Below are 12,713 nucleotides of genomic sequence, written 5' to 3'. Positions count from 1 at the left end.
ACTCAGCATGTCCATTATCAATTTAACGCTTCCTAGCTCCTAAGGCACCCTTCAATAAACAATGGAATTCCTTTAAGTATTTCTTCTCTAAAGTGAGCACAATGCTAAGCTTTCTTCATAAATGGCACTAGAGGGACATTGCCGCCTGCAACTAGGGGAAGGGGCTCCCTGAAATTTCTGGCATGGGCCGGGGTCAGCAGTATAGGCATGAAACTATCCAGTGGAACCTGTCCAGACACAGGCCCAGATCGTTATCCACCTGCAACCCTGCAGCCTCAGGCTGCTGATCACCTTCCTGCAGCCCCCTGAATACAGAACCAGAGTCCCTGCACAGTTTGCACCCCTGAGGGCCTCAGGCTTGGGCAGCACCTGGGCTTGCCCCAACTCCTCCCTCTCTGTGGCCCCCGAACCCTGAAAGCCTTGTACCCTCCGGCTCCATGCCCTCACCATGGGGTGCCGATCCCCTGCTCCCTGGCCCACACTGCAGATGGCTGCTCCCTCTTCTGATGGGATCCAGACTGCTACACTTTATCCTGAGCAGATCTGAGGCTGAGGTGCCAACTGTAAGTGTTTAAAATAGACTACTTCTTTGTATTGTATCATAGCTCTTGGCTTCTGAAGCCACTTAGAAGCTTGCGCTGATTTCTGACAGAACTACAGTGCTGTATTGTGGCTTATTGAATATCACCACAAGCTCCATTCCGCTCCTTCCATCTAATGGTAAATGTACTTCTTGGCCCACCCCTCGAATTTGGCCTGGCCTTAACTCATTTTGACCAATAGAATGTGGTAGGAGGGACTTTAAGGGATGTCCAAGCCTAGCCCTTAAAGGGCCTTGCAGCTTCAACTTTTGCTCTTCAGCTCTTGGAATGTTGCTCCAACACAGTCAGGTAAACAAAAGGCTGCCTGAAGGAGATCCAAGGATCCCTCGCCAAGTCAACGCCCACTGCCAGATGCAAGAGGCCATCTCAGACGTCAGAGCTGAGCCAGTGATTCAGCTGAATGCATGTGAGTGAGTGAGCCCTGGGGAACCAGCATGGAGGACATTTCTTTTGACTAGCCCACCATCCCCCTCCAAAAACATGTTAAAGTAAGACCTCTGACCATTCTGCAATCCCTCTCACACCTCCTTCCAAGAGGAAATGTGGAATACAACACATCAAAACTTGGATATCAAATCATAAAAATTTTAAAAACTAGACAAATAAGTAAATATGGAGAAAGAAATCCACTGTTTACAGACCCATGTGTACTTGTAAAAGGAAAGACTCTAAAAAGGTAGGGAAGAGGGCATACAGAAAGTGAAGACAACTGACTGCAGTTACTGGTGGATAAAGCAGCTGGCCTTCCCCCGACACAGTCAATCAGCAGGCAGCTCCCTTCCTTAGTTTTGCTCTGCTGGGAGTCCGAACAAACCAGACTTGGGAAAGTCCATAATGCACCTGGCACTTTGCATCTAGTTCAGACTTTCAATCTTGGCTAAGCCAAGTATTTAGCAATGCCAGATACAAACGACAACTAGCCAAGCCCTAACTATATACTATAAGGGGTTCTTTTCCCCCATCCATACACGTCCCATGGTGTCTGTCAATTCAAAGACTCAATGATGTCCAAAAAATGAGACTATAATTGTTATTAACTTAGAACTACTATTTTTTCTTTTCTAGAAACTCTACAACATTTATTTACTTTTTTATTTATTATGTATATTGATTTGAGAGAGAGGCCGAGAGAAACACTGATTTCTTGTTCTACTGTATTTATGCATTCATTGGTTGTTTCTGGTATGTGCCCTGAGGATTGAAGCAGCAACCTTGGTGTATCTGGACAATGCTTGAAGCAACTGAGCTAGCTGGCAAGCCCTATAACTTTTCATTTTTAATTCAGAAAGTGTCTCTTATTATTATTATCATTATATTATGAATTGGTAATATTATTAATAACATTACATTATTAGATTATTAATAACATTACATTATTAATAATATTACCAATAACAATTATTGTTGCTGTTATTATTAAGTCTGGTATTAGTATTAAAAGGCTGTCTAAAAAAATTTTAAACTGTTGAATGATAAGAAAACTGGGAAAATTAGGACAAAACTTTAAACAATGCTTGAATAAAAGTAAAACTCGGCAAATAATAGATGTGGGATAAAGGCTACCTGCAATGTGTACATTCTGGAGAACAAACCACAATGTCCCTGAAGCAGACATCGACCATAGCACGAGACTTCAATTCTAATTCTTGACACATCAGTCCGCTGCACCGACGATTTCCTATTCAGTCAGCAGGCACCACAACGGAGTGGTTGAGACACACACTCCTGGAGTCAGGCGGTCTGAATCTGAATCCAGGCTCCTCCACACCAGGCTGTGTGATATTGCACAAGGCCAGGTAACCTCCCTAGAGGTTCCTGAAAATAATCACACCTAGCCTAAAAGAGGTTAGAGTGTAAATGACTTAATATTTGCAGAGCACTCAGAACAGTGCCTGCCACTCGGTGAGCTCTTTACAAGTGTTTGGTACATAAAAATAAGTAACATGTATCATGCGGTAGGGCATCACTAATATACACCCTCTAGTAATTTCTATTTAGCAGCTTCTATTGAAATTCACAAGACCATGTGACCTATTCCAGTAAGTCATTAAGATGCATTTATAGTTCAATTTATGCAATTAAATCCTGAGTTCACTCAAAATTCCCACCTACCTCACCTAATCAGATAAAATAATGTAATAAAACAATTCTCCTGTGTGTGTATTTATAGAGCCTTGGGAGGGGTATGGGGGCAGGGAGGGGTAAGATTATCCAGGTAAACCTTATTCTGGTGGGCCACAGAAAAGTCATCATAAAAGCAATTACAGACAAATGCACCCTTGCTTCCCACCTGTGCAAGGCACCACTCTCGAAAGTTCTGTTCCTCTAGGTTGCCTGTCTTTGCATGCTAAATTCATATTCCTTCTGATTTATACTCCTCAACTGCCTGAGCCCACTGCTAGAAAAATCCTAGTTCCTACTAGCAACCAAAGCTGCCATCCAGGGAACAAATATAGACACAGGGAGGGAGAAGGAGCTATAAATAAACAGAGCATAAGTAACTCTTCTGTATTGTGACTCTTTTCAAAAATGAATGTGATTCATAGACACTATACAATCAAATGAGCACCATCCTTTCAAATGTTAGACTAACAGCAAACAAGCACTATTATCCAGTGAGTGCTTACCATATGCCAGGCTATTTCAAGCACTTGACCTGCACGCTCATTTAGTCTCACAACCATCCTAGAAGGTGGGCACTATTAATACCCTTAGATTACAGATGAGGAAACCGAGGCACAGAGAAGGTCAATAATTTACAAATCTCAGCAGCAGACCCAGGACTTAAACCCAAGCACTCTGATTCCAGGACTTGTGCTCTCAAGAACCACCACCCTGCCTGTCGATATCACCTTCTTTTCCCAATTATAATCTTATTTTTTTTAATTCCTCTTTAGCAATTCCCCTCAGGGCCAATTTATTAGTCACAGAAGAACAGTTGTCTCAATAATTTATACTCACTCCATATTTTATTTTTTTTAAATGACAATATCCTACTTGATTCCATTGCTCAGTGTGGCAGGAACTATGAAAGATAGAAGTAAATAAATGGGAAAAAAATAAAACAGATCCTGGTACCAAGGTTCTGACTGTTTCAAACTGAAAGCATTTATTGTAGACTTCTCTGAGGCAAATATCAGAAAAGTTCAAAGATGTGCTAGTTCTTTAAAACCCAATAATGATGCACATGGATTTTAATCATGTTAAAATACAGAATATTATATATGTATATATGTGTGTGTATATATCTACATATATATGTATACACTATATACACTATATATATACACACACATATATATTTAGATATATATACACATATGGCAGGATTTTTAAATTTGTTTGTGGCTGAAATTCAGCCACAAACAAATTTGCAACAACATGGATAAACCTGCAGAGCATTAATGCAAGTGGGATAAGCCAGAGAAAGACCTCCACCACCCAATATAAATCTGCTTTCACAGAAACCAATGGTAGAACGGTGGTTGTCAGGGGCTGAGAAGGGGACAGGGCATGATGAAGGTCAAAGGGTACAAATTTTCAATTATAAGGACGAGTTCTCGGGATCTAATGTACAACACGGAGACTAGAGCTAACAATATGGTATTGTATTGTACACTGAAGACTTGCTGAGAACAGATCTTAAGCATTCGCACAACAACAAAGAGTCAACGAGGAGAGGCAATCAATGTGTTAATTATCCTGATCTCGGTCATCACCCCACAAAGTCTGTATCTATCAAATTATCATATTGTATGCTAGAAACATATACAGTTACATGTGTCAATTTTCCCAATTACTCCTCAATAAGGATTTTTTAAGCCCTGGCTGGCGTAGCTCAGTGGATTGAGTGCGGGCTGTGAACCAAAGTGTCGCAGGTTCGATTCCCAGTCAGGGCACATGCCTGGGTTGCAGGCCACAGCCCCCAGCAACTGCACATTGATGTTTCTCTCTCTCTCTTTCTCCCTCCCTTCCCTCTCTAAAAATAAATACATAAAATCTTTAAAAAAAGATTTTTTAAAAAGACATTTTCAGATACAACAACCCCAACAACAAAACGAAATGACTTCACTTGACAGTTCCAAGTATTGAATAGGATTCTGCCCATCTGCGGCTCTAGGCCGTGGGGAAACAACAGTGAACAGAGCAGACCACGGCCCCACTGTCGTGGAGTCTGTGTTGTGGTGGAAGAGACACAGGTTAGACCAATCAAAATACGACACAGTGTGAGACAGAGGCCAGTGCTATGAAACACTAAAGCAAGACCAAGGGACGGGGTCTGAGGGAGGTTGCTACCTGGGCAGGGGTTCGGGAAAAGAAAGCTCTGTGGGAGCGACATTTCCGTGGCAGAGACCAGAGGGAAGGGAGGAAGCAAACTCTGTGGCTGTCGGGAGGACAAACACCCAGGTTGGAGCATGTTGGAGATCTGAAGGAACAGCAGAAGGGGACATTTGATAGGGGATAAAAAATCTGTTAGAGTGTAAAGGGGCAATCTTCTTTATAGTACATTATTTTAGGGACTGTTCATAACATGCAAGTACTGGATCACTTATATAGTAAACATTTTTTATGAGCCTATAAAATACCAGATTCTGGGCTCAGTGCTGGGGATAGAGATGAAGGAAATCTTCATGGCCTATCACAAAATAAATAAAAATTTCAGCTTTGTGAAGGAAAAGTGCCTAAGGTGTATAGACGAGGGGAAATATGCCCTGTTGGGGGAGGGGCTCTCGGGGGGAGGCGTTCTCCCTGGGAGGCTACATTCCAGCTGAGAAGTAAAGAATGGAAAGAGTTAAGCAGATGACAAGTGGAAAAGAGAGTATTCCAGGCAAAGGGCGCAGCATGTGCAAAGCCATGTGGGCAGAGGGAATGCCGGTGGCAGGCTGGGAAGGGCCAGAGTGAAGTCTGGGTCAAGGCAGAACTGGATGACTCGGCAAAGGTGAGAGCATGCAGGGCTGTCTGCTTGTAGCCTCCTCAGGGAGGAGTTGGTATTTACAGAATCACCAACTGGAAGCTACTGAAGTATCTCAGGCCATTTAAGTTCCAGAGTTCTGAGTACGTATTATGCCTTTCTGGAGAATTTATGAGGTGCAGTTAATGTTGGGCATGCTTCACTTTGCCTCCACTTGTCCGGGTTTACCTCCAGGGTTATTTTGATCCATCCACTGAAAACGTCACCAGCTTTTCTCTTAATTATCTAATGTCACAACATGAATGGGATTAGACTAAGCAATAAAGCCACAAAGAATCTCTGTTCCAGGATTAGTCAAAGTTTTCCATGTTTATTAGATCATGTTTGCTTATTACCCAGAAATCCCAAATGTACATTCCATGAAGAACTAGTCTAAAATATTTATCAGGACTTCAAACTCTAATATCTGTCCTGCAAATGGAGTTGGAGGTAGTTTGCAGTGTTGGACTCTAGAGTTAGAATAGGACGCAGAGACATAAAATGAAAGCACAGGCCATATTTGGAAATTATTTTCCATGAGAAGAAGAGCAAAAAGCCATGTAAAAATGAATCCAAGCAGATGAAGAAGAGGAGGTTCTCCTGACCTCCGGTTCTGGCACGGTGCCCGCATACCATTTACCTAGAGGTCATGACAGAATAAAGAATGATCGGAGGCCTTCCTACAAGAGTTGATAAAGAGAACTTCCTTCCATTGAATAAGTTAATATCTGAGGAAGCAAAGGCAAAAGAAAAGGGCGAAATCGCAGGGGAACAGCAGGGAAACTCTGGAGACCCTGGAGGGCAGGGACATGCACCTCGACTGTACATTAACAGGCTCAGAGAAGCTCAGGGGAACCACTCGAAGATTACAGAATCTGGACGGAAATACCCTGAGGGTAGCTAAAGGGGAAATTCAAGAAAAGGCATGAAAAGTATAAGACTCATAGCAGGGACTAGGCAAGATATCTGTTTCATTTTTGTCCAATTCACAAACTCATGGAAAATTCAAAAAGAACAGGACATGTCAAATGATTTATTAGGAAACAGCTTAAATTTGGAACAAATAGAACTTGACAGATTATAATAGCTGACAGAGTCAGGACCCTGGCTGGGTCCCATCTGAACAACATTTCCAGGGCAAGTCCTGGGCATCGTTCTGTGCGCTGTGTCCCATGACTTCCCACCCCAGGCAGGCCAGAAGTGCAACCCCTTAGCCAATGACAGGTATTCCCACTTGTGACTGGAAAATAAAATATTCCAGCCTTTCACTGAGCACATAGGACGCTCTGGAACATCTATACTGCATCCCAGACAGTAATCTGTGAACCTGGTTACCAGTGGTCCCTGTACAGGGTACTTTCCTTTCTCTGTCTCACTTCCCCACGCCCCTACCAGTGTCTCCCGGGACCACCTTTAGGCAAACTTGAGTTCACTCATGTCCATGTCTTTTGGAGTATCTCTAAGTAAGAAAGTAGTAGAATATACTGTTAAAAGAACTCAAGTTCTTTTAACTCCATGCTCAGCTGAAGACACCAAAAACAAGGGTGACAGATGGCTTGTGAGCCTAAGTTCATGGTGAAACCCATCGTACAAGAGAAATTTCTAACAACTGGAGGACAGGGGAGGTAAGAGAAGGGAGTAAAAATAATTTTTAAAGCAATTTAGAAGAACGAAAAGTTTGCTACCAAGATGAATGGTAATAACATATATTGTACATGTTATCAAAATAATTGTGATACACCTTAAATGAAGTAATAGATTAATGATATTAATAGGTTCACCTTTCCTGCTTAGTTACCATATTTTTTTGTACCATAAGATGCACCTAGGTTTTAGAGGAGGAAAATTGGGAGAAAAATTTTGAAGCAAAAAATGTGGTAAAATATTTAATAACATAGATAACATAATATTTCACCAATGTAAATGTGAACAGAACTCAACAGCAGCATTAACTACAATCATTCCTCCCAAATTTGACAGGGGGGTGGGGGTGAGGGGTGTGCGTCTTATATTCTGAAAATAGGGTAATTTAAAAAATAAAGAAAAGTATAAATCCATCTTTGGGATAATAAAGCAAAATACTTGTCACATTTTAAATTTCTTCCTATGAATTCTATAGATTCCCTCCCCACCCCAACGCATACACATGAAGTTATTATATGGGCAATTCTAAAATTCTAAAACTTGGAATAAATCTACTTTTATTCCAAGTATGACCAAGTAAAGTTTGGGTTTGTATTTTATTTGTTCTGTAACTTTGGTTGACAACCAAATCTGTTCAGCAATATATGATTGCTTAACACTTTTGTGACCAAACTTTCATTATTTCTGGAAAAAAAATGTAAAGAGAAACAAAAACACATGCATCCAGCAGAAGTAATGGGTGGGTCAGCCTTGTTATTAATAGACAAACTTTGAGTTTCCAAACTACCACATTAGCCTGGCCACCAACCTCTGCATCTTCTCACTAAGCTACTTTCAAAAACTAAGATATAAGGAATTTCTAGTAAAATGAGTAAAAATTTACCCTCCAAAAACACAATTCTGAACATGTTCGTATGAAAGGAGTTTTTGAAATGATGCTGCTATTTACAGATAATGTTGATCCTCCCCTGAGCGGGTCTGTTCTGAGCTCTACCACCAGCACTCAGTCGCACGACAACAGACAAGATTTAGAAAGAAGATAGAAGTGTCTTGATTGCTCGACCTGATGAGTGATACTGCATAATATTTCCTTGAAATCTGCTATGTCTACTGACCACCACACCCGTTTTCTAATTTCAACAGATTCAGACAAATGCTATGTGATCAGCAAAAGAAGATTCTCACTTCAAAATAATTAATGGGTTGCAAATAAATCCTCAAAGCACACTAAAAAATCTACAAGTGTCTCACTTCATCAAAATATAAACACTCATTTACCAAAGAAACAGCCAACCTTAAAAATATATGTTTAAGTATGTATGTCATCATCTATTGATTCACACAATAAAATTTATTAAACACCTATTATTTGCCAGATGCTGGGATACATACTAAGACAGAAAGAACTGTTCCCCTGCCCGTGAATGTTTTAGGCAGAAAAAGAAAATCATGTATACCATAGGTGCCATCAAATGGTCCAAGGTCATGCTGGCTAACAAGTCTATGAGTTCATCTGTGCATCCGACGACCCTTGAACAGCTGTTGTGTGCCCAGGATGGTTTCAATTTCTACCTAATAAAAGTAGTCCCCGTAAGGGGCAGAGTTACCTTAGAGGAATGATGATTTGTGGTGGTGATTGTTTTAAACACACATAACGATGTTTAATTTTATACATGTGTATTAGTTGGGTCACTGGGGAAAACTTACTAAACAAGATTCCTTTCGTAAAGTCGTCTTTCCTTTGCGAGCCAAGAAAGGAAGACAAGGCGCAGACGAGTGAGGAATGACACTGGGAAGCCAGAGAACACTCGCCCTTACCAGGAGTACAGGATTGTCCCAACAACAGACGTCAGCTTGCTGCTCTCTTGTTTCTGCTTCGCCAGGCCGAAGTCAGCTACAATTCACAGATAAAACAAAGTCAGCATTTTTTCCAAGAATCGGCATCGCTCCTTAGGTTTTGAGGTTATGCACAATAGTTATTACAGTTCACAACAGGAAGCTTTTATTTTTTAAACTTTCTATTAGAATGCCCTACGTACCAGTCTTCCACACCACTGCCAGCCTTAACGCATGGCATACCTATAATACTCCATTATGCTTTGTATTTTGCCATGAGGTTTATCATTTTTAAAAAGTAAAGTAAGTCTTGCTAACTAAAACTTAGGAAAAAGTAGTAACTGAACTTGTGATTTCATTTTTAAAATTATTTTTATAATTTTTATTATTTTATAAAAATAATACAATTGTATTATTTTTTATAAATTAATAGAATGAATCTACCATTTTTGGCATATGGTGGTCAGACCCTCACCTGGCAAAAAAAAGTTAAAATTAAACATAAGATAAGCCTGAATAACCACCATGAATATCTAAAACCTATAATTAAATGGCATCTATTGGTATTAAATCACAATAAATACAATGTTCAGAATCATCTCAAAATATTTATACATCAACAAGTAATTTGGATTTTTAAACTAGAACACTAAATAGTTATTTTTAATATTAGTACCAGCTATACTTTTCAAAACACCTATAGATTCTTCTCTTTTTCTAAAACACTCAACCACTTAGATCAACATGGTAGAAACATACAAGGTCTGTCCAGAAGGTATCCAGCCATGTAGTATGAAAAATAGAGACATTTATTGAGGAAGATACAAGAAACATTGTACACAGGACAATAACACCTCAGTCCCCTTCAAAATAGGCACCTTGGAACCTCACACAGTTCTCCCAGCTGCCATCAGTTGCCCCATCATATTTTCCTGAATCTTATGGACAGGCTGAAATCTCTTCCCTTTCAAAGGTGATTTTAGTTTTGGGAAAAGCCAGAAGTCACAGGGCACCAAATCTTGGCTATAGGGGGGCTGAGTCACCTGGGTGATTTGATGTTTCACCAAAAAGCTCTGCACAAGATGTGATGCATGAGTGGGCATGTTGTCCTGATGAAACTGCCAATCACCAGTTGCCCATAGCTGTGGCCTTCAGAATCATCTGAGTAGTTTCCATGGAAGAATGTTCAAGTTAAACACAAAATCTGACACAGAGTCATTGCTCTACTTGTTCAGTCATTTTGAGTGTGACAGCCACACAGTACACATGCTCACTCAACGGCATCTACCACCCCCACCGACTAGTACAGTGAAGTCATCCTTGTTCACACATGCGCATTCCAGTCCACTCTCCTTGGATGACAGACTACATCAATGTCGTGCAAACTGTTCTTGTTGTAGTAACAATGGCTGGACTTTTTGTGGACAGACCTTCGTATTCTTCATATCCTCCTCATACAGACTTGCCAACAGTACAAGAGATTTACTTATCAGGATTGCACAAAAACACAGCACTGAACCAGAATAAGAATTCAAGTTGTTGTGCCTAATAAGGTTTGATGTTCCCAATATCACTTTGTAAAGTGCACCAAATGTTTAGCAAATTTCACTGCACTAAAGTACTTGACTAGTTATCCATACTTAAATGTCTTTTAAGTTGCAATATTCCAAAGTAGTTGAACTTCAAAATAATTACCATTACTAATAACCATACTCATTTACTAAACAGTAACCTTGAACTATCACAAATGTAGATGCTTCCATGAATTGCCTAATACTCACAGCGACCCCAAAAGACAGGTACTATCCTAGTTAACGCAAGGACTCTGGAACTAAACAGCCTCCCATGAAATCCTCACTCCACCATATGCTACCAGTGTAGTCCTGGGCAAGTTATTTAATTTCCTTTTACAGTAATTGATCCATAAAATAAAGATTACTACTAGTGGAGTATAAAATTTGAACAAGTAGTGTAGTAAAATTTGAATAAGTTAACATATGTAAATGTCGTACAGCATAGTATCAACCAACTGCTATACATCATTATTTAATCGTCACAAACGAGTGTAAGTTCCATGAAGGCAGTGACCACGTCTGCCACGCTTGTCTGTCACTGCAGGATGCGGCCGCTCAGAAAGTAGTGGCTGAGTGAAGAACTGAAAGTCTCCCCCGTAAGACTGCGCGCTCAGGGGACGAGGCCGTGGCTTTCATCTTGTATCCACTGCCACACACCTGGCCAACGATGGCATCTCATGAGCATTCGAACCCTTGATGCATGTTCCACTGAATCAGGCATGCCCTTGTTATCATTACTGGTAGCAACAGCCAAATATCACTTGAGAAACATCGAGAAACATGCACAGCCAGTTTTGCTGCGGGATGAACATGTGACCTCTCAAACATGCACTAAAGCCCATGTCTAAAATCCACTACCTACAATGGAATGACTTTTTCCTTTTTCTTTCTGTTTTTTAGGGGAGCAGCAAGGGAGGGGAGGGGAGGGGGCATGCAAGGTTTACGTAAAAGCCAAGGCATGTGAAACGCTGGCCCAGGAGGCAAGTTCCGTCCAGCAGATTCCCTCCGTCAGAGTCACTCTCCGAGGGGGCCGCACGGTGTGGGTCTTACTCGGAAGAAGGCAGCGTTTGGGGCCAACAGTGCCTCTGTTCAGCCCAACGCACCACGGCGTCAGGGTCTGTCCCCTTGCATCCCCTCCAACGCTGCAGATAAACACAGCGACAAGACCCGGACATGTTTCATGGCACAACTGACTCAGAGATGACTTAAAAGATACCGCCTTCTAAGTGGAAATATATTGAGACATTAAAGTGAGGTGACATTTGTAAAACTATGTACACCTATGTGTGTTAGTACTCTGCTGTCTCGTGAAGGCGAGACCCAGCCAACATGCTTACTATAAATAACTGCCAACCAACCTTAATCTTAAGACGCCTAATTCACCCACAGTGAGAAAGAAGAAAAGAAAGGAAATTTTAGTTTTTCTAAAGCTTTTTTTCTGCTCCCATTTTCAATATATTTTGTCTCATGCATCTGAAACATCATTTGGCAATTCTGTGCTTCTTCTCTGGGAGTAAATAAACCTTCTAGCACAGAAAAGAGAAAAATAGAATATGACAAGGCCGCCCCTTAGTGGTAACTTGCTTACACACACGTGCACACAACCACTCCACAAACTACTTTCTTAGGCCCTATGAATTGCAGCTCTATTTAAATCTCCCCAGATATGGAACTCTTACACATTGGATCTTAAATTTATGTTGTAAGATTTTAATTTAACTGTAACTCCTCTTAAAAATAGGAGTCTCTAATATCCACATTTGTATCAGTAGTGATAGGCACCAAAAAACATATTTCATCACTATTTTTATTTAAAATATTTTTAAATAGTGATGACAAATCACTGTGAATTGCCTTTTAGTAAAAGAAAATTATTTTATACTTATTTAAAATAATAGTAGCCCATCAACACCCTGTCCATGCAACTGCTGTAGAGAGACTCTATTCTGAGATTTATCACTGCTTCTTTATTTGAAACTAGAAAAATACTGCCTCACTTAAGTAAACTAAATGTCTTAAAATGTATAACAAATTTCTTAATGAATAACTCCTAAGTCTAAGTCTAATGAATAAGATTGGGCAGAATGACAATAAAGGTCAGGACAG

The 12,713-nt window shown here is 40.5% G+C and overlaps 1 protein-coding gene across 2 annotated transcripts in view; it reads right to left on the bottom strand.

Annotated features, from left to right (window-relative positions):
- The window catches only part of NEK10 (NIMA related kinase 10), a 177,003-nt gene that overhangs the window by 87,340 nt on the left and 76,950 nt on the right, over positions 1–12,713 (bottom strand). For both annotated transcript variants that reach the window (XM_045857452.1, XM_045857453.1), the window contains one exon: positions 9,016–9,091. In XM_045857452.1, the coding sequence (XP_045713408.1) occupies positions 9,016–9,091 (76 nt within the window). The remainder of the gene's footprint in view (positions 1–9,015; positions 9,092–12,713) is intronic.

This window comes from Phyllostomus hastatus, unplaced genomic scaffold (genome assembly GCF_019186645.2).
Source record: "Phyllostomus hastatus isolate PE091 unplaced genomic scaffold, TTU_PhHast_1.1 phas_scaffold_129, whole genome shotgun sequence".
In the NCBI taxonomy this organism is placed as follows: Eukaryota; Metazoa; Chordata; class Mammalia; order Chiroptera; family Phyllostomidae; genus Phyllostomus; species Phyllostomus hastatus.
This window is presented reverse-complemented; position numbering and strand designations above follow the sequence as displayed.